General features: G+C 50.8%; 3 protein-coding genes across 4 annotated transcripts; all 3 read left to right on the top strand.

Annotated features, from left to right (window-relative positions):
- The first annotated feature begins 1,208 nt into the window (after nt 1-1,208).
- PPP2CB (protein phosphatase 2 catalytic subunit beta) lies at nt 1,209-9,693 on the top strand. The gene is made up of 7 exons (XM_062493179.1): nt 1,209-1,431; nt 5,791-6,000; nt 6,204-6,377; nt 6,602-6,691; nt 7,324-7,485; nt 8,289-8,407; nt 8,921-9,693. Exons 1-7 carry the CDS (start codon nt 1,330-1,332, stop codon nt 8,991-8,993), a joined length of 930 nt encoding a protein of 309 aa, XP_062349163.1. The 5' UTR covers nt 1,209-1,329; the 3' UTR covers nt 8,994-9,693.
- Nucleotides 9,694-9,773: 80 nt separating this feature from the next.
- GSR (glutathione-disulfide reductase) lies at nt 9,774-14,383 on the top strand. Of its 2 annotated transcripts, none has more exons than XM_062493175.1 (13): nt 9,774-9,902; nt 10,672-10,698; nt 10,956-11,044; nt 11,515-11,584; nt 11,733-11,880; nt 11,998-12,052; nt 12,130-12,229; nt 12,622-12,708; nt 12,897-13,058; nt 13,263-13,374; nt 13,458-13,589; nt 13,774-13,907; nt 14,070-14,383. In XM_062493175.1, the coding sequence occupies exons 1-13, from the start codon at nt 9,774-9,776 to the stop codon at nt 14,217-14,219; spliced, it is 1,395 nt and encodes a 464-aa protein (XP_062349159.1). In that variant the 3' UTR covers nt 14,220-14,383. The 2 variants fall into 2 exon arrangements, with proteins under 2 accessions (XP_062349159.1, XP_062349160.1); XM_062493176.1 differs by lacking the exon at nt 9,774-9,902 and adding an exon at nt 9,965-10,250.
- A 6,584-nt stretch (nt 14,384-20,967) lies between these two features.
- Nucleotides 20,968-25,621, top strand: NPFFR2 (neuropeptide FF receptor 2). The gene is given in 6 exon segments (XM_062493178.1): nt 20,968-20,987; nt 21,700-23,084; nt 23,341-23,681; nt 23,957-24,056; nt 24,487-24,557; nt 24,560-25,621. Coding segments are annotated over 5 exon segments (1,266 nt in total). The 5' UTR covers nt 20,968-20,987; nt 21,700-23,067; the 3' UTR covers nt 25,297-25,621.
- The last annotated feature ends 419 nt before the right edge of the window (nt 25,622-26,040 follow it).

The following is a 26,040-nucleotide window of genomic DNA, read 5'->3' on the forward strand; positions in this document are numbered from 1 at the left end:
TTGCCTTACCCCATGGCCATTCTCTGCCTCTGCATCACCAACATGGGCAATATGGTTAAAAATGATCTTCTGGAAAAATACATGAGTAAATAAAACATCCAGAGGAGTGCGAACAGTTCCTGGCAGCTCTCTTTCCTGGGAACTGAAATGGTGAGCAATTGTCACCTAGAACAGTAGCTACAAAGCTGTGTTTTATATAAATTGCTCTCTTTTACTTTGTTAGCTGTATTTTTAGTTAGAAAATTCCCTTCAGGGATGTGATATTTTGAATCCTTTAATTTTTTCCCTCTCTTCAGGGTGAAGTCCACAAATCCATCTGTCCACAAATCCCAGAGGAGATTAAGGGAACCGTGACCGACGTCAGTGTTCCTGGTAGGACAGCCTAAGCAGCTCCTCAGCAAACCTCAGCCTTCCCGCCTGACACGGAAAAACACACCACATGGACTTGATCTATCTTATCCTGTTAAAAATCCCAGGAGAGTTTCCCCTCCGAGGTCTCCTAAAATCCCAGTCCTTGCTGCCTGAGCTGGGCACTCTGGATTGTAGCAGTGTCTTAGCCTCAGTTCCTACATCACTGTCACAATATTACTACTCCATTTGGGTACAGAGGAGGCAGTAGAACAACTCCAAAGGAGATCAATAAAGAGCAGGGGCTAGAAATTTGTGCAGGTCTGTCACAGTCTAAACCTGAGGGCGAGATGAATAGAGCGCCAGCTTGTAAACCAATGTATTAATTTTTACTGTTTATAATTACTAATCTTGTGTCGTATTTGGTACATCATCGTACACGCGCTCCAGATTTGAGTATTGCTCCACAATATTTCATGGGAATACGGTGCAAGGAATTAGTAACACGCATTTACTGAAAGGCAGACAGGGATTGTTACATTCCCTGGCCCTGCTGTCAACCCTTGCGACTCGACATCCACAGCGGGCGCAAACCCGCGTGATTTTATCCTTTTCCCTTAGAGAGAAGGGGACATTTTATTCATTTTCCCTTGGAGAGAAGAGCGCAGGTTGTGTCAAGCAGCTCTGGGCCGGGCTAAACACAAACAAGCGGAGCCGCCATCGCCTCCCTCAGCCGTGAGGGGAGCGGGGCGGGGCCCCAGGGGAGGGGCGGGGCTCTGAGGCAGGTTCGGCGCGCCGGAAGCGTCGGCGCGCGCCGCACGCGTTTGTGGGCGTGACCGGAAGTGCGCAGCAGCCGCGGCAGGCGGGGGGCGCCGCCATTACGCGGAGCGGAGCAGACCCGATCGGGCCGCGCGTTCCCGGTCGCTGCCGGCACCCACAGGCGGGCCCGGGCCTCGGGGGGCCCGCCCGGCCCCCTCCGCCATGGAGGAGAAGGGCTTCGCCAAGGAGCTGGACCAGTGGATCGAGCAGCTGAACGAGTGCCGGCAGCTGAGCGAGAGCCAAGTCCGCAGCCTCTGCGAGAAGGTGAGTGCCGGGCCCGAACGTTGGGAAGGAGGAATGGTGCCTGTGGGATATCCGGCGTGGGGGGACAGGCCTTCGGCCGGCGGGATGTCGGGCATTGGGAGATGGGGTGGTGCCTGTGGAATACCGGGCGTGGGGAGAGCGAGCTGGTGCCTGTGGGATATCGAGTTTTGGGAGACAGGGACGCGGCTGGTGGGATATTGGGCGCCGGGAGAGCGGCTGGTGCTTGTGGGATATTTAGCACTGGGAGAGCGGCTGGTGCTTGTGGGTTTTGGGAGAGCAGGATGGTGCCTGGGGATATCCGGCGCTGGATGACGGGTGGTTTCCGTGAGATTGGACATGGGAGGACCAGGGTGCTACCTCTGGAGCATCCAACACTGGCAGACAGGGGTGGTTCCTGTGGGGTATCCGTCGTGCCGGTGTCTTACAAAGCATAGAGGAGCTACGCGCTGAAAATTCAGCCCCGAGTCAGTGAGGAATCCCTCTGATTTCCGAGGTGGGATCTCGGGAAGCAGAGGTGAGACCCAAACAGGTTCACAGCCTGGTGAGGGAGACCAAAATAGAAAGAGGAATGGTCGGGTAAAGGACACGGTTTGCTATTCTGGACTGTGGTTTGGATAGGCCTTGGCAATTGCCTGCCTGGATTTGTTTAGCAGAGACTGGCAAGAGCCTCTTTTTCCCATCGGGAGAAAGGTCCTTGGACTGTGCTGGGTGTTGTCTGAGCACTCTAAAAGTTCTTTGTGAACACTCCCTCAACACTGCAGTCTGTGACCAAGGGAAGATTTTCCTTGGCATGTTTTTCCAGCAGTGATCCTGACATCTCCCTAACCCCCACACAGCTTCTATTTTCTTCCCCCCTTTCCATTTTTTTTAATCCCATGCTGAGCCTATCCGTTTGGTTTGTGGCTCTTTCTCCAGAGCTCCATCAGTTGTGAGGGAGCTGTGGCTGCTTGGGAAGCTGGAGTTGTGGCTGCTGTGTTTTGGGAAGCTGTAGAATGATGCCAGCAGATTGTGGCTGAATGCACAGGAAGTAGGGAGAAGCTGAATAGGAAAGCTCAGCTGGAGGTGGGGAGGATGTTTGTCCTTCAAGAGGCAGGTGACAGGTAGGTGTGTCATCTGTCACAGCACCTCGTTCTTCCAGGCTGCTGGGAACTGATGGAAACGACGGGCACGAAGGAAACACTGTGCTCTGCACTCACTTGGCTTGTTTAAGTTTTGGGGAGTGGTTGTGTTACCCAGGAGAGGAGCTTACAGAAACCTCGGGGTGTGCAGCCCTGCCACAAAGCTGGTTTAGTTGGTTTCCTTGAAGTTTTGTTTGGAGAAATCCTTTTCTCTGGAACGCTTCTTAGCACTCCTGTTTTTGGGGGTGATTTCAAAGACGCCCAGCACAGTAGTACCTTTTGCCTCAGGTTTCAGTTTGTGGAAGAACACGGTACTAAAAAATGATCAGAATTAAGTGGGGGGTAACAAAGTAGCCAAATCCCAGAGTTATCTGTATGGGTCATTCTTGATTTTTTAAGTCCTGGCATAATGGACAGTGATGAGGGAAGGATTGGACAGAATGAAGGTGTGCCTAGTGATTCTACACTCTTAAAACAGTTGTTGAAATTTGCACCTGTGGAAGTGCCATTCTGTCCTCACCTGTCCAGTGAAAGCATCTTTAGGCAGCTGATCAGCCCCGAGGGGTTCATGCAGGTGGTGGAGGTGCTGTTGCGATCCTGTTGTTCCCATTCTGTTGGTGTTTAAAATGGAAATTAGCCCAAATCCAGCAGGATTTCAGAGGCTGATAGAAGGGTTAATTCAAATCACTGGTGGAGCTTGCACATTTTGGGGTGCACTTGAGGGAGCCGTCCTGTTTAATCCAGGCAAGAGGCTTTTTTCACGAAGATGATGAAATGGCCTGTGAAAGAAGGCAAGGAAAAGTCTCTTTCCTGAATTCAACAAGTGGCTATCCATGACTATCCCTCTCCTTGTTCTTCGGAGGCGTATGAAAATTGCATGAAATTCCCAGTGCTGCGTTTTGTTGTGGCTGGCCATGTTTTATCTCTGTTGGTGATGCTCATGCTGGGGGGTGCTGGTTCAGGTACCTCTGGGAGCGCCTGGGAACCTCGGCAGAGGCTCTGGAGTGTCTGCTGCTGCCTTTTTCCTGGAGGGTGAGACAGCTCCATCCCTGCCATCCCTCTGGGCTGCTTCTCGTTCCGGCCGAGCTCCCTGAGGTTTAATGTCCTCTGCCCACTTGTTGGCACAGGAGTTTGCTCTGTGGCAGTTGGAAGGATGAAGGTTTGGGTGAAGTTTGATCCCAAACTCTTCCATGCGTGGCTTCAGATTCACAGAGAACGAGCCTTTATGGGTCAGACCGAGCTGAGGGAATGAGTATTACAGAAGGAGTGGAGTTGCTCCTTTCTACAAGGCTCTTCAAAAGGACACAAGGAGTTGAGGTGATGGGCAAGCTCACAGCCAGCAAACAGGCTGCTCTTCAAAGGCTCTTTGAGCACAGACATGGCAGCCATTGGTTTGGTTTATTTAATACAGGGGAGGTTTATTTAATAAAAACACCTAAAAGCTGCTGCTTTTTATCCTGACCTGGATATGGTTTTCATCCAGCGCAAGTTGGACAGGTGCACAGGAAGCTGATAGCATTAGTCACTGTTTTCTGCAACAAAGGCAGCTAAATTTTGACTTTTTAGTCATAGTTATTTATTAGCCTCCTGGATTAAGTAAGTGCTGATGATGCCAGGCAGCCTGCTTGCATCAGAGGTTTTTATTTTTGCTTTGTAATAGTGGTTTTCATTTAAAGTCATTTGATTCCAGTGTTCACACTGCAGTTAGTCACTGCTTTTCTGGGGTGTTTTTATTGATGCTGAAGATTTTCAAAGTCTTGTTCTGCATTAGAAAATCATCATGTGAGGGCAAACTGGGACTCCCGAGCCTGATGTAAACCAGCTCTGCATAGTTAAAATGACAGATCTGTGGATCTGTCCACGTGCACGGATGAGTGTCCACAGGGTGAGCTAAAATGGGCTGCAGGGGAACAGCTGGTTGGCAGCGAGAGGAGCTGCTCCTCGTCACCTGCCAGCTCCTCCTTCCTCATCAGGGGAAACTTCTGGATTCTCCTAGCACCAACATTTCAGTTCGTGGGCTGGCTTCCCCCTTCCCCCCTTAAAGTGAGCGTGTTTGCCCTGTTCCTGTGGAAGAGGAGCCCTGCTGAGCTCCAGCTTGGAACAAACCCCTGCCTGTTGCTTTGTGCAACAGTCAGAACACACGGAGCAGCTGTTTTGTGGGTTTATATTTGTCTCTCCCAGAGGGTGGAAGCTCTCAGAAGGTGCTATAAATGCTCTTAAAGATGCGTGAGCAGAATTTGAGTGCTACTACTGCACTCATATACAACATGTTCAGCAGTTCCCAGTCATGCTAGAAGTGCAAGGCAGAGCCCATGTCATCAAGTCCATGGGGAGGATGTGACTTTAAGGATCCCTCAGGTTAGGTTATGTGCAAAAAGCTTGCTGGATACAGTCCAAACTGCTTGGGGTTTAGTTATTCCTTCCAAATCCATGTTTTTCATGGAAGAGGCAAGGCAGCAAACGTTGGAATGGGAACGCAGGCATCCTCAGGGTATCCTTGGGAAACAGCTCCCTTCTGGCAGCACAGGATGAGTCTTAGCTCAGCCTGAGCTGAGGGATATGGCAGGGAATACCCAGATCATCACCTGCTGGTGGCTGCTCAGTGTTGGTGATCTTCCAGCCCTTTTGTTTGGATCAGATGGAGCCATCCTGTGGGTGTTCCCTGTGCCTGGGATGTGCCTGGAGCACTGATGATCATCAGTCAGTGAGCTGGAGGCAGCACAACAAACCTGATATTTGATAAGGATAATAAGGTGATGCAGATAGGCTACACTGCATGGTTGTAATTAGCAGAGGAACTGCTGGGTGTGGAAGAAGAGATGACTAAATCCAGGGATGCCATCCTTCCATCTGTGGTCGTTTTGTTGCCAGCTGGTTACAGCCCGGGAAGCTGGTTGTGGCTCCCTGTGTTCCAGTTGCCTGTGTCTTTGCTTTCCAGTTGCATGTGACTTGCCTGTAGAAGTTGCTGAACTGTTGTGCTTGGAAGAGGGCTGGGATTCTGGCAGGCCAAGTGTGCCCTGGGCGAGGGAATCTGGCTTTGCTGTAGTAAACCTGCTCATCTCCGTGCACTGGGATTTAGGAAACACCCCTTGTCTGTGCTCACCCACCAAACTGTTTTTCCAGTGGTCAGCTTGAGCAGTGGGGATGAAACTGGGTTTCCAGTGGGAGTGGAGCAGAAGAACATCCCCTGCTTCTGGAGGAGCTCCCTACCATTTTGTCCTTAATGTGTTTCCCTTGCCAGGCTAAAGAAATCCTTACAAAAGAATCAAATGTGCAAGAGGTACGCTGCCCAGTCACCGTGTGCGGGGATGTCCACGGGCAGTTCCACGACCTTATGGAACTCTTCAGGATCGGTGGGAAGTCTCCAGACACCAACTACCTGTTCATGGGAGACTATGTGGACAGAGGCTATTACTCAGTGGAGACAGTGACTCTCCTGGTGGCGTTGAAGGTACGGCTTGAGAGATTCGGGGCAAAACCTGGGAGCTGGGAACCATTTCCTCCGTGGTAATTTTCTCCTCCCAGTAATGCTGGTGTTGGCTTGAGCATAACGGGCGTAAATGGATCCGTGCCAGTGGGGGTGTGCTGGGAGCAGAGTGCTTGGCTGCTGCCTGCGAGATGCCATGGCTGAGGCAGCGTGTTCTCCGTCCCCAGGTGCGGTACCCGGAGCGCATCACGATACTGAGGGGCAACCACGAGAGCAGGCAAATCACACAAGTCTACGGCTTCTACGACGAGTGCCTGCGCAAGTACGGCAACGCCAACGTCTGGAAGTACTTCACAGACCTGTTTGATTACCTGCCTCTCACAGCTCTGGTAGACGGCCAGGTAAGTCCGGTGTAAGGCAAACACTCCCTTCCCTTGATTTCTGCAGGCTGTATTGTCTGACATCCACAGGACCAGTGCCAGACAAGCTCCTTTAACTTGTGGTCCGAGGGCGAGGTGGCTGCGGTTGTGAATGAGTGTGAACAGAGTTAAACCCAGCTGGTTTGGAGATCATTCTTCCTTGAACAGTATGCCCTCACTGGATTGCTGTTTTCTTTTTGGAACAGATATTCTGCCTCCACGGTGGCCTCTCTCCATCCATAGATACACTGGATCATATCAGGGCTCTGGACCGCCTGCAGGAAGTTCCTCACGAGGTAATAAGAAAGGAAATGCTTCAGAAGCTTAAATACCTGCTGGTGCAAAATGGAAATGTTTTCTCACATTGCAGTCCATTTAAACACATGGTTATGCATGGGTTATGGCCTTTCCTGGAGCTAGAGCAGATGAACATTTGGGCAAAACACACATTAGTCAGTGTGCTTTCGTTACAGCAGCCTACGTAAGGAGAGCTGTGGGGGTTTCACAGCTGCTTTCACCAGAATCGTGGGATTTTTTGGGCATTCAGTCTGACTCAAAGAGCAGGATTTGGCAGGGGAGGGTGTTTACTATCTTCAGCCTGATCACAGATGTAGTTGTGAACTGACAACCGCCCTGTGAAGCCACCCTGTGACACCATCCTTCCTCCCCAGCCAGCTTAGTCTCCTGTGGTGTTTCACCTTGTTACAGCTTCCTGGGGCCTGAAATCTGGACTGCAAACCCACACTTGGAGCTCCTGGGGCAGCTGGGGTTTGTGTTGGGAGTGGTTTGGGCTGGCAGATGTGTGTTCAGTAAACTCCTCAGGTGCCTTGATCTGAGAAGGACCTGCTGGCAGTCTTGCTGCTGTAATTAAGAGATGTTTAAGCATATTGCCAGTGAACCTAACAAAGAACTCCTAATGTTTCCCCAGGGTCCGATGTGTGATCTGTTGTGGTCGGATCCGGATGACCGCGGCGGCTGGGGCATTTCTCCACGTGGTGCTGGCTACACCTTTGGGCAGGATATTTCTGAAACCTTTAACCACGCCAATGGTCTCACACTGGTCTCCCGTGCTCACCAGCTGGTCATGGAGGTAGGGCAACCGCCGTGCTAGCCAGGGCTAACAAAACAGGGGCCCATGGGGGTCTCCTCTGAGGTACCTTGCACTCACGGGTTTGTTGGCACCTCAATATTAGGCAGGTCACTACCAAGGAGGGGCTTTAGGCATGTGAGAACAATAACATAAAATGCCGTGCTTTGACCTGCAGCCTAAATAAAGGGCATGTTCTGCCCTTTCCGAGCAAATTTCACCTTCCAAGTCAGTTGTTGAAAGGGCTGTGTCACACCCCGTTTGTGGCAGGAATAATCTTCTTACATGCTGGCTTGCTCTTGCTTTGACTGCTGCTACGTCCAACAGCCTATCCCATGGTGCTTGGCAGTCAGGTGTGACAGGGATTATGCTATTTTTGGCTGTAGACAGGCTATTCCTGGGTGTCTTGCTGGAAAAACGCCAGGTGGGCCAATGGAGCAGATGCATTTTCAAAATCTAGTGCAGGTAGATCCCGTGTGTCAGAAGTTACTGGCATCCAGGAGGCAAATTGTCACTTGTGGTGGATGAAAGCCAAAGGCATCCCTAAACTTCCCGGGGCTTTTTAGTGGTACCATCCATAATTTACAAGTGAGGATGATCTCCTGCCGGCTGCTTGGAGCTGGTTTGGCCAGGTACCTGCTGCTGCTTCTTGTGGTAAGGCACGTATTTTGAAATGAAACTATGTCAGTTGGAAATACTTGAAGAAATCTCCAGTTTGACAAGTGCCTCAGAGAGTTTCAGGCCTGAAGAACAGCTTTGGAGAGGCTGAGGTTTAACAGAGACCTTTTTCTCTCTCTCCCTGGCAGGGTTATAACTGGTGCCACGACCGGAATGTGGTTACCATCTTCAGTGCTCCCAATTACTGCTACCGCTGTGGGAACCAGGCTGCTATCATGGAACTAGATGACACTTTAAAATATTCCTTGTGAGTATCCTGGCTTGGGCTGGGCTCTCTTTGTAACAGCTCTGTGAGGAATGGCTGATCGTTCCCATAGCGGCTCTTCCTTGAAAAGCCAGGTCACGCCACTCTGGAATTAACATGATGAGTTAAGTTCCTAAAAGCTCCTCTTTCTGGCTGTCTGGAGAGTTGGAGCTTCTGCACTTCTTTCTCTTTATTGCCTGAACTTGATGGAGGGAGTAAAAACTCCTGGATTTATGCATTTGTTCTCATCTTTGGTAGCGCTGAGCTTTGTAAAATGGGGGAGAGGGTCTGAACTGTGCTTTCAGCTGCTCCCATGAGAAAGAGGTGACAGGCTGCTGGATCACTGTGATGAGTTTGAACTCCCATTAATTCTTTTTCTGGGGCTTGCAATGTTTAATGTGGAAGCAGCTGGGGTGAGTAGAGTGCTAGCAGCAGGAGAGCAAGCCTGATTATTTATCGTGGCGCTGGAAAATGACTTGTGGAGGAGGGTAAGTAATGTGGTTTTCTTTCCTGCAGCCTCCAGTTTGACCCAGCACCTCGTCGTGGAGAGCCTCATGTTACCCGTCGTACCCCAGACTACTTCCTATAAACTTCTCCCAACCTTTCTAGAAGGAAGTACACCTGGCATTTAAAAAAAAAAAAAAAAGCAACAATATTTACACGTTTCTGTAAGAAATCAGGGTTCGTCTCAACTCAAATCCCCATCATGGACCAAAATGTGCCATACAGAGGACGAAGAGCATTTAGCACAACTTGAGACTGAATTCCTTACGACACTCTCTCTCTCTCCCATGCCCATCAGCCCGAAAGTCAGTTTGCCTGCTGTATTTGTAGTCATTGTTTTCTTTCTGGACTGTTCAGAGAGGAAAAGGTAACTCCTTAACAACACTTCATCTCCTCTGACGCTTCTTTGTACATTTTTAGTTCTAGTGTTTAACTGGCATGAATTAGAGTTTGTTTTCCAGGGAAGTGCACACTAACTTCATCCCCTACCACTCTTAATTTTATTGCAAAGACGGCTCAACTTAACTGGAGAAAGGAAGTGTGATTCCTTCTTGGGAGTACGTTGTCATAACCCAGATAAAAGCGTTCCCTTTTTAGCTCTGTTCCCATAATGTGCTGATCCTCCTTCCCCCCCCCCCCTTTTTTTTTTTCGGTTGGTTTGTTTTGGGGTATTTTATTTTGTTTTATTATTACCTCCCCACTTCCCCTCTGTATATTTGTCCTGAAAGTGCTTGCGATCCTCCTCGCTGTACCCGAACCAATAAACTCGCCGTTGTCAGCCCCAACACGTGGTGTCGTGCCGGGCCGGGGGCGGTCCCGGGGCGGTCCCGGGGCGGGGCGGCGGGGCCGGACCGAACCCGGAGCGATGGCGGCGGCCGCTTACGAGCTGCTGGTGCTGGGCGGCGGCTCCGGGGGGCTGGCGGGGGCCCGGAGGGCGGCCGAGCTCGGCGCTCGGGTCGCGCTGGTGGAGCCGCGGCGCCTCGGAGGCACCTGCGTGAGTCACTTGGGGCTGGACCCGCACCCGGGGCGGGGAGGGACGGGGCAGGGGACGAGCGACGCGGGGCCGGTGTCACTATGCTGGCCCCGGTGAGCGGGAACCCCCCCAACCCGAGGAGGGTCGTGGTGCGGGAAGCCGGAGTGAAGGAATCGCCCTCCTGGTGTCCGAGCGTTTGTGTAAGGACATGCCTTGTCAGGCTGAAGCAGGACGGATCCCAGTCCCCCATCTCCACCATATTCTTCCCGGCCGTTTCCAAGGCGTTTTCAGGCAGGTGACAGGATGCCGGTGGATCCTGGATATGTGTAGCACAACTGCAAGGCGTTAAAGCAGAACTCCAAGAGCATGGTGAGCTGATAACAAGCCAAAAAAGAAACTTAATTCCTCAGATAAGCGAGGGATGTGCTCTAGTTTTATGCCCTAATGCCTTCTGCTGGAAAAATTACCATATTCCCTGAAGCACAGGCAAGCGGATGGCTAGCACCTTTCTCCTAGTAAATAATTTTTAGAGAATGGAAAAAAACCCTGTGTTTAAAGGCTCCACCTTCCGCATTCTCTTTCAAGGAAGTTGAGGAAGACGGGCAAACCACAAGACCTTGAGCCTCCCCAGGCGGTTACACCCCAGTCTTGCCAGGAACCTGTAATCCTGCCTTTGTTTTCCTGAGCAGAGAGCTGAGATGCACTACCTGCCTGATGTGGGATGCTCTCTGGAGCATTGCCTTTGCAAAACAGGGCCTTGACACTGAGACTTGCTCTTATTCCCCCCCAGGTCAATGTTGGGTGTGTGCCAAAGAAGGTAAGGCTGCCCTGCCGCTGGCTCTGGTGGCGCCTCTGGCTGCATGGGTTGGGTCTGGTGTGGGTGTCTGCCAAATTCTCGGGAGGTGCTGGCACAGGGTGTGGGGAGGAAGGAGGAATACTCCGAGGGTATTGAGCTTTCAGGATGCTGTGGTCCCGTGGGTGCTCTGGGCTAAAGTGAGGAATCAGAAAGCCTGGCAGGGGTTTTCCCAGAATCCAACCAGTCTGCCTGGACCAACCTGAAGTTTGTGTGGGCAGGTGATGTGGAACACGGCGGTCCATGCGGAGTTCGTCCACGATCACGCTGACTATGGCTTTGAAACACCAGGTGTAAAGTTCAACTGGAGGTAAGAATGGCAAGGGCCAGTTGGAAACCTGCCTCTTCCAGTGAGTGTCCTGTGGGCAGCAGCCCTTTGTCCACTTCAAAGGGGTCCCTGCCTGCTTCCAGGCTCCCGTGGTTACGGGGCTGGTTACAGAGCTGGTTACAGGACCAGCTTTGCTGTTCCGATGCCAAACTGGCTGTGGGAAGAGACTCTGGAAAAGACAAATGCAAGGAAAGCAGGCACAGCCATCTTGCTTTGGTGGGGAAAGGGTCACAGGGAGCCATTTTATTTAGTGGCATGGCTGCCACATGCCAGAGGGGTTGGGTTCACAGAACCACAGAATCATTAGGGTTGGAAAAGACCTCTGAGATCATCGAGTTTAACCTTTGGCTGACCACCACCTTGTGAACCAGACCATGGCGCTGAGTGCCACGTTCTTCCTGAGCTGGGAGGTTGATCTGCTGGTAGTGATGGTATTCCCTGCTCTGTTCCAGGACCATCAAGGAGAAGCGTGACGCGTATGTGCGGCGCCTTAATGACATCTACGAGAACAACGTTAAGAAGGTCAGCTTGGGATGTGTGTATCCTGAAGTCCGACTGGCAGAAGTGGATTTTTGGCCCCTTTTCCAGCCTTAATGGGTGTCCTCCAGCTGTGGAAGCCCTGGCTCCCGCACCTCATCCCGTTGTTAATCCCATAACTCTTATCCCTAAGGCTCACATTGACATCATCCGAGGCTATGGCAAGTTCACTGCTGATTCCGAGCCAACCGTTGAGGTGGATGGGAAAAAGTACACAGCTCCTCACATTCTTATAGCCACGGGCGGGCGCCCGGCTCTCCCTTCTGACAGCGAAATTCCTGGTGAGCCTCATGCAATTCCCCAGGCTCCCAGCCTGGAGAGAGGTCTGCCAAAGCAAAGCAGGCTTTGGGAGGGGAAGGGGGACAGGTGGAGGGTGCTGAAGGGTCTCTGCTTTGCAGGTGCTAGTCTGGGGATGACCAGTGATGGCTTCTTCGAGCTGGAGGAGCTGCCCAGGTAAAGTGGGATTCATCCCCCACATCCAGCAGCACCAGCTCCAGGTGCCTGCAGACGGCATCGTCCCTTCTCCGCAGGCGCAGCGTCATTGTCGGGGCCGGCTACATCGCCGTGGAGATCGCGGGGATCCTCTCCACGCTGGGCTCCAAATCGTCCCTGCTCATCCGCCACGACAAGGTAGTGCTGCTGCCTGTCCCCAGCCGTGCTTCCCGTCCAGCTGTCACATCCCAGCCCGCTGGGGTTTTCTGGTTGTCAGTTCCTGGTAAAGGAGGGGTTGGCACGGGAATAGTGATGCAGGGCACGGGGCATGGGAGCCATGGAGAGGCTGGCTGCAGAAACACCATGCATGTCACTGCTTCCATTCCCTTGAGCTTTATTTCAAGTCACGACTTGAAAAGAGGAAGAAAGGAAAAGAAAATAATGCAGGAACAAACAGAGAAGTTTATTCACCGGCAGCACCCCAAACCTCTTGGCTTCCAGGAGTAGGGAAGTGCAGGTGGAGGGTCTGCCAGGTGGTGCCTTTGCCTGCAGACCCTCATCTGACAGGGTTGGCGGGGATCCTTGCCCAGGTCCTGCGAACCTTTGACTCCCTGATCAGCTCAAACTGCACCCAGGAGCTGGAAAACACCGGGGTGGATGTCTGGAAGCACACACAGGTGGGAAAGTACAGAGCAACCTTGCAGCTTGTCCTATCCCCTCCTGCAGAGGCAGGGCTGGGGGAAAGCTGCCGTTTTGGGCGCTGCTTGCTGAGCCGTGGTTTTGGCAACATGCCTGCATCTGCAGCTTGGCTGCCGTCACTTGTTGCAAGGCAAAAGCCCTCTGCACCTTCTCCTGCTGCTCTTAGGTCAAGAGGGTCACTAAGTCTCCGTGTGGGCTGCTGGATGTGACAGTGAGCTCGTCAGTGCCTGGCCATAAGCCAACAGAGGGGGTGATCCGGGACGTGGACTGCCTGCTGTGGGCCGTGGGGCGGGAGCCCAACTCCGAGGGGCTGTGCCTGGACAAAGTGGTGAGATGGTGGCGTGTCCCTTCTGTGCTGGTGGGAGGATGCCCGCAGGTCTCTGGGGTTCCCTTGGGTCTCTGAAGCCTGTCACAGGATGGTGTTCCCACAACTTGGCCCCCTACCTGGGAGCGCTGTGGCCACCAGCACAGGTGCCCCACGGGCCATCCCATCCTTCCTGGAGCAATATGTGGCTGCTGTTTCCCGTGGCAGGGTGTGCAGGTGGACCCCAAGGGCCACGTGGTTGTGGATGAGTACCAGAACACCACCAGGAGAGGGATCTATGCCCTCGGGGATGTCTGTGGGAGAGCCCTCCTCACCCCAGGTACTGCAGCCGTGCCCCCTTCCCTGCACAGCCCCTCGGTGCCGCACGGTGCCGCGGCTCAGGCTCCCGGTCCCTCCCTGCAGTGGCCATCGCAGCTGCCAGGAAGCTGGCCCACAGGCTCTTCGAGGGCAAGCAGGACTCCCGGCTGGACTACGAGAACATCCCCACGGTTGTTTTCAGCCACCCGCCCATCGGCACCGTGGGGCTCACTGAAGGTGGTGGGGACAGACAGGGCGTGGAGGGGGTGAAGGGGCTGGGGACACTGGCTCGGAGCTGCTGTTTTGATGCTCGAGATGTTTTGATCTCCAGCAAGTGAGCCTTGACAAAAGGTCTTTGCCTCTTCTTTTTAAATGCTCCCTGTGCATCCCTCTGACCCCTGCGCTGTGGTCTCTGCTACAGAGGAGGCCGTGGCCGTACATGGGAAGGACAAGGTCAAGATCTACAACACATCCTTCACTCCCTTGTACCATGCTGTCACCCAGAGGAAGGTGAAGTGTGTCATGAAGCTGGTGTGTGCTGGCAAGGAGGAGAAGGTGAGTGGGGGGCACAGCTGGGGGGCAGTGGGTACCACAGCTGGCTGTCCTCTGGTCCCCATGCTGTCAGCTCTTGGGCTGGGATCTATTTCCCGCAGCCCCAAGCCCAAGAGTTCACCCTGGATTCTGGGTCTTACCTGGCCTCTCACTTCTTCTCCCAAGGTGGTGGGATTGCACATGCAAGGGCTGGGCTGTGACGAAATGCTGCAGGGCTTTGCTGTGGCCGTCAAAATGGGGGCCACCAAGGCCGACCTGGACAACACGGTTGCCATTCACCCCACTTCTGCCGAGGAGCTGGTGACACTGCGCTGAGGCCGAGGGCACAGACACCCCGGGATGGCAGCTGCAGCTGGGAAAAATGTTTTTAAGTGTTTGCAAAAGTGCCTTACTGCCGGGTGGGTGCCTGGAGGGGGTGTCTGTAACGTTGATGTGGCTTGTTCTAGAGTGGGAAGTAAACATGCTGATGCTGGCGAGTCTTTGCCTTTTGCTCTCTGGTACCTGTGTCCTGCCATGGAGGGTGCTGGCACGGTCCATGGATGTGGTTTGGGAGAAGGCTGGCAGTGGCCAGGCTCCTTCTCTGCAATTCCTGGCACTGGGGCTGGGGAGGAAGTAGCAGAGAGGGGCAGGACAGTGGGGTCCTTGGGATGTTTGTGGGTGCTGGGGAATTCTGGATGGGCTCCATCCTCCTCTTTATCTCCTGTCCCAACACTACTGGCTCTCCTGCCTGTCCTGACATCACACTGGGGCTCCAAGGGGGAGTCCAGGCTTGGGGTTCAGGGACCAAATTCCCTGTTTCCAGCCTCATTTCCAGCGGCTGAGAGCTCCAGACCCAACTGGGAAAGAAGAGGCCCGAGTCATGTGGGGTTTTGGGGATCAGAATGGGGCATCCTACAATGAGCCTGGGCCAGGCACCTTCATGGTCTGGAAATGGAGACCGAGGCCTGTGTTTGGGGGGCCCCAGGCTTGGGGTCATGTGATAAATAAATGAGGCATTTTCTTTGGCTCAGAAATGGAGGCCAAATCCTGCACTTCTGGCACTTGGGCACCAGCCCCACCCAGGCAGTGTCAGGGCTGTGATACAGACTCAAGTCCTGTCTTGGCACTGCCAAAGGAGGCTCAGGCAGTGTAAGGCTTTGATCAGAGAGCCAAAATGCTGCATTTTGTGGCTAAGGGCAGACCCCACACTGGTGAGAGAGGGTGGGACCGAGGACATTTGTCCTCTGGGAGTCTCTCCTTCAGGCGATGGGAGGAGATGCAGGGGTCTCAGCCTCCTGTCCTCTACCCCCCACCCCTATTCCTTTTTCCCTGTGCCCCTCTCCCACCCTGACCCTCTTTACAAGGAAAAAAATAGAAATTACGCCATGGACAAATGCATTTATAGCAGAACGGGACACACCTGGACAATGTGACCAGTCCGTGGAAGTCAGACCGGTGACGATCCCAGAGCATTTTAAGTCAGGTACTTGCGGGTGTAATTTCCCAGAAACTCAGAATTTTTTGGCACCTCTTGCTTATATGCTTCCCTGTTGGAAGAGGTCAATTAGTCTATTTAATGACCAGATTACCTGACACAGGGAAAAACAACCAGCATTCCCTGAACACCTCCATCACTTCCATACCCATCCAAAATCAGGGGCCGGTGGACAGCAGCCTGCCCTGAACAGGCTCCGAGGTGCAACTGGACGACCCTTGAGGTCCCTCCCAATCCCAACTGTTCCGGGGTTCCATGATCTCTCCTTGTCTTTATTTTGCATCGTGTCCTTCTTTCTGCTCCCAGCAGATGGCGGCGCCGGCCTTTTAAAAAGGTGGAAGTGTCCTGGGACACAGATCAGCCCTGCTGCTCTCTAAGTTGTTTTTTAAATCGAAAAAGACAATATTCTGCAAAAAATAAGGATAATATTAATAATCTTCCGTGGTCAATATTCAATGTTGATGTTCCTCAGGATGTGGGGGAAGCAGAAAGCGATTCCCTGCAAATCTCAATTCCCTGCATTGTGGATATTCTGTCACTTATATGAATAGTACCTCTCCATCTGAAGCTCTTTGGATTTCAAAGTGAACTCGCCACGTTTTGGGCTTCCAGGCAGAGGGAATGTGAATATGGGAAAGTGAGAGGGAGACAGATACCTGCAGCACTGTGTGTGTGTGCAGGAAGAGCTGGGGTAGGAATTTTAGATGAAATCCTCTTACCTGGATGCAGGGCCTTCAGGATCCTCTCTTGGTCAGAGGTTTTTCCATCTGTGGCTTTTTAGTGCACCCAGCTCCAGCCCCACCCCCAACATCTTGGGATTCTGCAATTCCATCTGCTGCATCCCATGTGGCAAAACTGCCTTTTTGCTAAAATGTCTGTGCATGGCTGGAGCTTTTTAGCCTTCATTTACAGCACATGATGATTCCATTTAGAGTTGTAATTCCACAAGGAATTATGCTGGAAAACAATTTGTTGGTTTAAATTTGCATTGGGATAACTGTCTGTGCTCTCAAATTCAAATTATTTGTTAAAGGATTCATTTTTAAACTGCACCAGGATAAAAAGGGGAGTGTAAAAAATAGAGGGTTTATTATTATTAAAGAATAATTCTTACATCCATGAAATCATTAAATGGAAGCCTGTTCTCCTATGATCTGTCCTCGGGATGCTGTTTTTCTTTCCAGAAAAACCTTATGCAGAGGAAGATGGAGCAAAACCTTCCATTTCAGTTACAAGCACCACCTGTTTTCACCTGGGCCACACAGACTGTTTTTTTTACCCTGGGTTTCTGATGCAAAAGCTGGACTCTCTGGAGGGCCTGGATCTGAATGCTGGAGTTCAGCAGGTAGGAGCAGAGCCCGGGAGATGCTGCAGTGCTGGGAGCCCTCAGAGCACTGGGGGGAATCTGGACTGTAATGCCTGGGGAGGTGTCAGGGGTGGGTAACTGTGAGTCCCTGACCCTGGGCATGAGCTTCCCAAGGCAAAGGGATGCCTCAAACACAGCAGAGCGGGGAGGCTCTGCAATGGAACATATCCAAGACACTTTCCCACCTGGGCACTCCCCCAATCCAGAAGTGACTGTGGGTGACAGCCCTCAATCCCCGGGGCTTGGTGCCTGGCTTAGGGCTGGGCTCTCCACTCCCTCCTTCCTCCTGTCCCTCCTCCCTGCCTGAGGCAGGAGCTGCAGGGGCTCTAGGATCCCTGTGTGGAGCCAGCGGCTGCGGCGGAGCTCCAGCGCCTCTAAGTGAGGTACCTGGGGGATTGGGCTGGGGGCTGCCTTTGGCTGGGGCTGGGCTCTTCCTGCCTCCCTGCTGCAGATGGGGGCGGAGGGAAAACTGCAGGAGCTTGGTGTCTGTGTATGTGAGAGAGCTGGAATGTGGATTCCACTACCTGGAGGTGCCCTGATTTACTGGGGAGGAGCACAGCATGGGAATCCTGGTGATGCCAGGGACCTGCCTGCTGGAAACAACCTTCCTTGTACTGCTGGACTTGGTCCCGGGGTGGGCGAGGCTGGAATACGGAGCACTTCATGCGCTGGAGCGGGATGGGAGTGGCAGCAGGTGCCCCTGACCCTCTGGTTTTGGGGTTCCAGAGCGGAGGGATGCACACAGCCCCCACCAGCACTGCTGCTGGGGGGGGGAACCAATCCACCTGGGCTGGGAGCTGGACCACTCTGCAGAGCTCCAGGATTGGGTAAAGAAGAGCCTGTTCGTTTTTTCCTCAGTAACTAAGACAAATTCACATAATTATATTTTGCTCTTCCATCAGTAGCAGGTACCTCCAGTAGGAAAAGAGGATCTGGAGCTTAAAGTACCTCATGTTAGCCTTTAAATCAGAACCACCCCAGGGGCTGCAAAGCATAAAATGCAGTGAGATCAGTTTGGGGTGTTCTGCTGGAAAAAGGGGGATGAAGTGTAACTCTGAGCAAAGGAGGAGCATTTCCTGAGGCTGGCAGGTAGGTACCTGTAAGATGGCACCTCATCCCAAAAGAATGGACCTGTGCTGCTGGCTTTTTCCTAATGAAAATCCGAGCACGGAAGACTTACTTCCAGTCCTTGCTGTTTGGACAACTGTGGGTTGCAGTCATTTACTGAACAGAATTGCCTTCAACTGGAGTCAAACCAAGAGGTTTTCGAGGTAACCTCTCAGCACGTCCAATTCCTAACATCAATCAGGTACCTATCCATGTTATCCAGGTAAGGCTTAGAATTTGGTGTTAGGTAAAATCAACTCGCTGAGGCAGCAGTGAATGGAAATTCAAGAGCACCAAAAGGATTGAAATCCTCAGAGAAGGTCACAGATGAAAATCAGTGAGCACTCCAAGTCCCTGTGTGGGTGTGGATGGTGATGTAGAAGGGAACAGTGAGAAGGTAGGAAGGTATCGGGAGAGTTCAGCCCTTCCACAACCATTGTGTTTCTGGATAGGTGACACTGCATTTAAACCTCTGCTGTCACCTTCACAGGCAGTTCTTCTCCTGTGCAGCCTGCACAGTAAAGTAACACTAAAGGTGTCACCTCTGGGCAAATCCAGCCTTGGGCTGTGTGGAAGTGTTAAGGATCCAACCCCATCGTGCTGTACAGGGAGCTCACCTGTTCTGCCTTTGGGCCATGCAGGCTGCTCTGCCTAATTTCTAGTGAGGCATAATCCAATATTCCACAGCCCAGGAACCTGGGTGAGAGGTAAAATGCTAATTACTGTAACAAGCTCTAAGTAATGATGAGCAGGCCATGACCTGCTTGCTCTCATGCCTGTCTCTTAGAAGGCCATGAGACTTGTATGCTAAAAGAGATGGAAACCAAACAATTCTATGGCTCCTGTTCATTTTTCACTGGAAGCAGACACATCACCTGGTGCAAACAGCCCTTGTGATGTGTGCTGTGGTCAGGATTGGTTTGGTTTGCTTCTGGTCGTTCACTTTGCAGTGATTACAGGATTCTCTCTGCCCCCCATTTTGGGAGGGCACATAAACTACCTCCTGACAGTGCTGTCTCCTGCAGCTGGTGAATTAGCTGATGGGCTCTTAAAAAGCTTTTTTGTTTGCCAATTCTGTTCTCCACTGAGACTCTCATGATTGTCCCACTTTTCAGGGCTTTTTTTTAAACTTCTCTCCATTTGTTCCCCAGTTACTCTCCCCTCAGTTTCAGTGCCCTAAATGACAGGGCTGTCAGGGAGTGACTCATGAGCAGAGGCTGAATTGCAAGGTGCAATTCAGGAGGCTCATGTCCCATTAGAGGGGAATTCAGTGCTGCCAAGAGCCCGGTAGGGATCATGGATTTAGCTGTTCCTATAGACTAAACCCCAGCAGTCACTGCTAAATGCTGCTAGAGCATCTCTGCAGGGAAAAAGCCTCCACCAGTTCAGATACTTCGTGGGGTCCCTGCCCAGTTTCCAGTGGTGGATGGCAAACTGCTGCTTGGAGACTGGACCCAGGGAGAACTTGAGTAATTTCCTACTGAAGGCTTTTAAAACAGGGACTTGATTCCAAAATGAGGCAGCTAAAATCTTACTGCTTGCCAGGCTTGTCCATAAAGTGGCTGCATAAGTGTGCCTGGGTGTGGAAGTCTTACTTTAACCTTCTTTTGGATAACAGTTGGCTGAGATTTTACTTAAAACTTAAAACAGCCTGTGGTGCATGAAATGTGAAGAAATTATATTCAGAAGCTTATATGTATATATTATAATGACAAGGAACAGGCAAACAGCCTCAGCTCTAATGAAGCAGGGTGGAAACTATATCTATATATATATATGTATATAGCCATAGCAAACTTGTTGTGAATGCCTCACCTGCCATTTGCATCTCCTGATTTACACTTGCAATTTGGTTTTGGAGTGAAACATTTTCTATTCCCGTCTGAGTGGATGAGTAATCTGCAACTAAGTCTTGTGTTTATTACAGTCATCCTGCTGATAGCCTTGTTCTTTATCATTTCCAGTTTGAGATGTTTTAAAAAGAAATACCCTGAGAAACTGTTTTCTTTGGCCCCAGCTCAGGCTATACAGATAAATTACTCTGAGGGGAGGATAAGCAGCTTAAACCCATTGAGAGGAGGTCTGTGTGCAACTCTGAGATTGGCACATCTCACTGGGATTGCCCATTTCAAAATGAGAAATTTGCTTCTCGAGGTGCACTTGTTTTTCTTCATGAAAGTAAATGTCAGTAAGAAAAAATAATTTTATTCCAACTGGCTATTTTTAGGGTGTGTTTTCTTCCACAGCTCCTTTGTCCCAGCAGAAAACCTACTGGGACGTTCAGGATTATTTGGAGATAAAGCACTCCGAGGTACATCATGTAAAATACCATGGAAGTATTGATGGATGAAAACGCTCAATACTCCAAGAGTAAGTTGTGCTATCTTAATTCACAAATATCCCCAGGGTCTGAACGTGGCAGCTCAATGCCTCCATGACCCAGACCAAACACCTCCTGCACCACTCCCTGTCCAGTGCCTGAACCACAGGAACTGGGAATGGGGTGGAGCTGGTTTGTGGCTGCATGTCCCCTTTGCTCTCAAAGAGAAGCCAAGATGAGCCCAGATTCCCATGGTCTGTGCATGGGGTCCCTGTAGAACAGCATTTTACGTTTTTAGTCTGTGGCTCTTCTCAGTTCCCTAGGGCAGAGGATGATGCACAAATTTCTCTCTCCCTTCTTTCTTAGACACTCACTGAACAACGTCCTGGTCCTTTTGCTGTCCTTCAGGGGCTGTATTTTTGCCCTGGGACTTTGTCACTTTTCAGCAAACCAGGGATCATTTTCCAAGGTCCCTGGGAAATCTCTGGTGTTGTGCCGTTACTGAGTTCAGGACAAGGGAAGAACAGACTTCTTAGCGCTTAGAATGTTAAATGTTCTTTATGTACAATAACATGCTCCTGCTCTTCTTCCCATCTCTGAAGCTGGCCTATTTTTGTTTCAGCCCCAGAGGATTCTGTGAGGGTATTTCACAGATAAAAATCAAGATCTCAAGATGACAAACCCAGCCGGTTGTGGCAGAGGGTGAAGAAGTGGTGGCTGCTCCAGGGGATTTCTTCCACGTACCCAACATAAAAATAATTGCATCACTTTGAACTGCTACTTGAACGGTGTAAATCTGACTTTCTATATCCAGAGGTACAAGATGGTGCTGGTCAGGCTGTGAGATGTTACATTCTGTATTTGTCTATGGAGGCTGTGACCCAGCAGGGAATGAGCCTCAGGTGTTAGGACACTCAGAGTGAGTTTGGGCAGGTTTTCATTCAGGGAACCTCCCACTTTATTCCTTTGCAGAATTCTCTGGTATATTAAATGAAGAAGGGAGGCCTTGCTCTTATCAAGTTGGCAGTGGAAGCAAATTACTGTTATTTATCATCTTATAACAATTAGGTTTTGCTTTATTTTTTTCCTTTTTTTACATGATTTACGTTTCTGTCCTCTGTGCCTCACTCAACTACTCATCACTGCTTATTTTAGCCAGCAAGGACCCCGTGAAAACACAAGGCACTGGCTTAATTTCCCTTTGCAGCAATCCTCCTCCCCCACAGCTTCAGGATAATAGAAATTTGTGGAGCTTTTCCATTTCTTGTGATTTGCAGTGTTGGTACAGCCACCTCCCTATACCTGCCACAGCCTTTAACAATTTCATTAGTGCAGCTGGGATAAGACTCAGTTCCAGTTTTGCCTCAGGGCTCTTTACAACTTCTTGTTTGCCAGTTAGGAAAAAAAACTGTTCCAGAGACCATTACTGAAGAGATTAGAAGCTGCTGCTTCACAATACACGGTGTCAGAAAAATAGAGAAAACATAAAATATGTATCCAAAATAATGATTATTCCTCCTGCTTTTAGTGTGGTAAGGGACAATCCTGTCAAGGAATGACCAAGAACTTCTGCCTCAGATCATCAGACTCCCCTCGAAAAGCCAAACCCCAGCAGATACAGAAGGAAAGGCACTTCTGCCTGACCTGCTGGGAACAGCACAGGGACAACTGGGACAGCTGGGCAGGGGACTGGGAGTGTGGTGGGAGCCCAAAACTACCTTCCCCCAGCCACAGTGTCTACCTAAAACAAGTCCTCTGGGAATCAAAGGATTACAGAAGAAAACTAGTGGGTAATAATAATAATAATAATAATGTGGGGAAGAGCAGCAAAGGGAGCAACAGTAAGTCTAAGGGAGAAGGAGGATTGCTGGCTTTGGAATGGGGTGAGACAGATCTCCTGGGATTTATAAAGCTCAACTCCAGGCCTGGGATTAAAGGAACACTGTAAACTCGTATCATCAAATATCTGTATTTGCATACTGCCAGTGCTCCCCATCTAGAGCCCAGGTTTGGGTGCAAGGGCACCAGTGCTGCTTCCTTGAGGGATCAGGAAAATTGGGATTGAAGCACTTGTCACAAGGCTGAGTCTGAGCTCTGGCTGGGGAAAGCATTTGGCACATCAGACATTTCAATAAGAGACATTTCCAATAATTCTGAAAGCATGTTGAATAAAAACTAATGAACATGACTAAGCCTTTCTCCATAAGGACAGCCCCATAGAATGTACCACTTGTTCAAACCTCCAAACAGCCAGTTTTTGGTGAGGGATTTCAGGTTTTGGTCTCCCTAGCTGGCTGTGCAGGCATTTAATAAGTATGTAAAATACAGACCCATTAAAACAAAGCACAGCTGGTGATTTCTAAACAGGCATAAGAGACCAGAACATGATGTTTTTTCACTGCTCCACTTGCTCCAAACCTGATGCACAGCAGAAAAAATACTTGTTTTTACTGCACTTGCTTCCTGAAAGTAAAGCCCCTGAAGAGGCTTTGCTATTCAAGCTCATCAGGATTTGGATACTTGTACCTAAATTTACATTCCATTTCTATTAAGGAATATGAAGCATCTTAAAAGCGCCTGCACTCATACTTCAATTTCATGCCTGCTGCCACCAATTATTTTTGCTGCTCTTTTGTTAGGAACATTTTACCCCCTGGTTCTTCAGGCATCCTCACCTGGGAGACAAAATCTATGTGGAAAAAAGTTGGGAATGCTGTCTCCAAGTCAAGTTACCTGCTTGGAAATGAACCCAGCTGTTCTGTAGCTCAGCATGTTTCAAACAGAGTGTGGTCCTTCTTCATTGCAGACTTGCAGTTAGGTAGCTTGTGAGCAGGGAATTAAATCAACCAACTGCACAGAAAACCATCTCATGTTCATGAAATGGGACTAGATTTGGATGCATGCTGGCAAAAGGTTTGTTTGCAATTTCAGAAAGCTTTAATCCCTGTTTTTCAGTGAGGAAATTAATGACTTTTCAGTGATTGCTGCTCAGCCACCTCACAGCCGCCAGAGTGCACGTGAGCTTTACACTTATTTCAGCACAGTGTACCTAAAGCAGATAACAAGGCTAATATAGTAGTAATAATAATGATAATAATTATAATATCATCACATTCCTTCAGAGCAGTTGCAAGCAGGCTAAAATGACCTCTTTACAAATATCTTTTAGGGCACATCAGAACATAAAGAAGAAAATGGACTCAAACTCTTCGCTGGATTGGCCTCAGGTGCTGAATGATAACGGGACATACAAGTTCCTTTACTTGGAAAGAAATGTCTCCTGTGTGGACTTCTACCTCCACCAGCCTTTGGTGGCTGCTGTCTTCATCACCTCCTACCTCCTCATCTTCCTCCTCTGCATGGTGGGCAAGGGGGGGGTTTGTTTCATCATCCTGTGGAGCAAGCACATGTGCACGGTCACCAACCTGTTCATCCTGAACCTGGCTGTCAGTGACTTGCTGGTGGGGGTCTTCTGCATGCCCACCACCCTCCTGGACAGCATCATTGCAGGTGGGCTGGGGTCCCGTGAGGCTGGGGGCACATGTCAGAGGGGCTCTGTGGCCATCCTGAGTCACAGCCATCAGAGGTGTGGGAGGTGTCCCTGCCCATGGCACGGTGTTCCTGGCCGTGGTTGGAACTCCGTGATCTTTAGGAGCTCCCTTTCCAATCCAAATCACTCCATGAGTCTATAATTCTACTTGGGGAAATGGAAGATGAGAGCAAATGGTTTCAAGCAGAGTCCTGCAGTGAGATGGCAGCGATTCCACCTGCCTGTTTCCTTCCAGGATGGCCCTTTGGGAGCCTGGTGTGTAAGGTGAGCGGGATGGTCCAAGCAATCTCTGTTTCTGCCTCTGTTTTCACTGTGGTTGCTATTGCCGTGGACAGGTAAGATGCTGCAGAGTCTGTAACCATCACTCTCCTCTACCCTGGCCCTCAGACCACACTGAACCCATTCATTAACCCTCCAAACACCACAATAGATCAGTTGCATTTTGCTCCTAAGGCTGGGAAGCAAAATCAAGTCTGACCAGGTGTAAAGAGCAGATTGCTCCTCCACCACTATCTCTTAAAGATGGTGGAACTGGGCTATCCTAGCCTGCCTGGAATTGGTTTGTTCCTCAGCCACGAAGCCGGATAGCAGCGGTGTTAATACCTGCCTTAGTTAAGTAGAGCAGCACAGGGAGCAACTGATAGGGAGGACCAAGATCTGATTCCATCTCTGCTCTTTGAAAAAGAGGCAGCCTAAAATGTTTGCGCATCCTTGCCTGGGTAACGAGGCATTCCTTAAACGGCTTCTCCGGTGCCCCTGCCGCAGGTTCCGGTGCGTTGTGCATCCATTCAAGCAGAAGCTGACTGTTCCCACGGCCGTGGCCATCATCGCGGCCATCTGCTCCTGGCCGTGGCCATCACGTGTCCCTCGGCAGTCCTGCTGCAGGTGCAAGAGGAGAAGCATTTCCAGGTGCTCCTGGGCTCCGGCAACGCCACCCGCGCGGTGTTCTGGTGCCGGGAGGAGTGGCCTGACCCGGCCATAAGGAGGGTTTACACAACAGTTCTCTTTGCCAACATCTACCTAGCTCCTCTGTTGCTCATCGGGGTCATGTACGTCAGGATCAGCATTTCCCTCTCCCACACAGCCGCGCCTGGGGCGGGGAAGCGCGGCCGGGAGCAGCGGCACAGCCTGTGCAAGAGGAAACAAAAAGCCATCAAAATGCTCGTCGTTGTGACTTTGCTTTTCAGCCTGTCCTGGCTTCCCCTGTGGACGCTGATGCTGCTCTCGGACTACGCCAGCCTTTCCCACCTCCAGCTGCATCTCATCAACATCTACATTTATCCCTTTGCTCATGGGCTGGCCTTCTCCAACAGCAGCATCAACCCCATCATCAACGGCTTCTGTAATGAAAACTTCTGCCGTGGCTTCCAGGCTGTCTTCCAGCTCCAGCGCTGCTCCCAACCAGGCCCAAGCAATTCCATCCTGCCAGCTGCCTGCTGCCAGATGCCCCAGGATCAAGCTCCTCAAACAGCTGTGGAGGTGGGCAAGCCAGTTAAGGAAGGAAATTGGGTGAATAAGCAGCAGGATTTGATCATGGAGCACTTCAAAGAGCCCTGCAACAATGGGATCAAGTGAAACACGCTATGAACCTCTCGGAGCGACTGAAAGAGGGCTGCTTGAACCTCATTTGTGGTCACACTTCAGCCTGCAACTCTCAGGGACTGGAATATTGCAGACGCAGTCTGGAACCCACCAGTCCTTGAATTTTCTTGTGGTTGTGCTTCTTCCCAGGCAATGCCAACACCAGCTGGTCCTGCTCAAATGACAAAACTAAACATTTTATATCACGTTTCATTTATTCCCCTCTGTTGTTGCTGTTTTTTTCTGTCATACCCATTATTGTTGCAGCACAAGAAACAAACAGAAAGGGAAAATTGAGAAATAAAGGATAAGAAAAGGGCTTGGTGGTATGTTTTTTGGGGGGAACGCAATTTGATGGTGAGGGGGGATACAAGTTACCCAAAAAGACTGACATTTCTGTATGAACAGGAGAGAGGAAACACTTGAGAGCCCATTGGATCCGACAAACCTCAGCAGGTACAAGAGTGACACTGGAAACTCCTGCAGTTGATGGGGAATGAGAAGAGGATCACAGAGCAGTATGGCTTATTCTGTAAAGCCTACAGGAGCCAAATCCCAGGTCAGGCCATTCCCCTGGGCACTCCTCCTCCAGGTAAATGGGAGTGACTCCCACACTGTTTTTCCCTACTGCTCACTGCCGACTGCCTCAGTTTCCCTCGAAATGTTCATATTCTGCACTGCCCCAAATCCGCTCCCAAAGCTTTCCCTGTCCCTCCGCTACTTATTACTGCATTTTTA

This window comes from Cinclus cinclus, chromosome 5 (assembly GCF_963662255.1).
Source record: "Cinclus cinclus chromosome 5, bCinCin1.1, whole genome shotgun sequence".
NCBI lineage: Eukaryota > Metazoa > Chordata > Aves > Passeriformes > Cinclidae > Cinclus > Cinclus cinclus.

Coding starts and splice junctions, on each gene's coding strand:
- PPP2CB (XM_062493179.1), top strand. CDS start 1,330: ATGGAGGAGAAGGGCTTCGCCAAGGAGCTGGACCAGTGGATCGAGCAG. Junction 6,001..6,203: donor CTCTCCTGGTGGCGTTGAAG/GTACGGCTTGAG, acceptor CTCCGTCCCCAG/GTGCGGTACCCGGAGCGCAT. Junction 6,692..7,323: donor TGCAGGAAGTTCCTCACGAG/GTAATAAGAAAG, acceptor ATGTTTCCCCAG/GGTCCGATGTGTGATCTGTT.
- GSR (XM_062493175.1), top strand. CDS start 9,774: ATGGCGGCGGCCGCTTACGAGCTGCTGGTGCTGGGCGGCGGCTCCGGG. Junction 11,585..11,732: donor ACGAGAACAACGTTAAGAAG/GTCAGCTTGGGA, acceptor CTTATCCCTAAG/GCTCACATTGACATCATCCG. Junction 13,059..13,262: donor GGCTGTGCCTGGACAAAGTG/GTGAGATGGTGG, acceptor TTCCCGTGGCAG/GGTGTGCAGGTGGACCCCAA.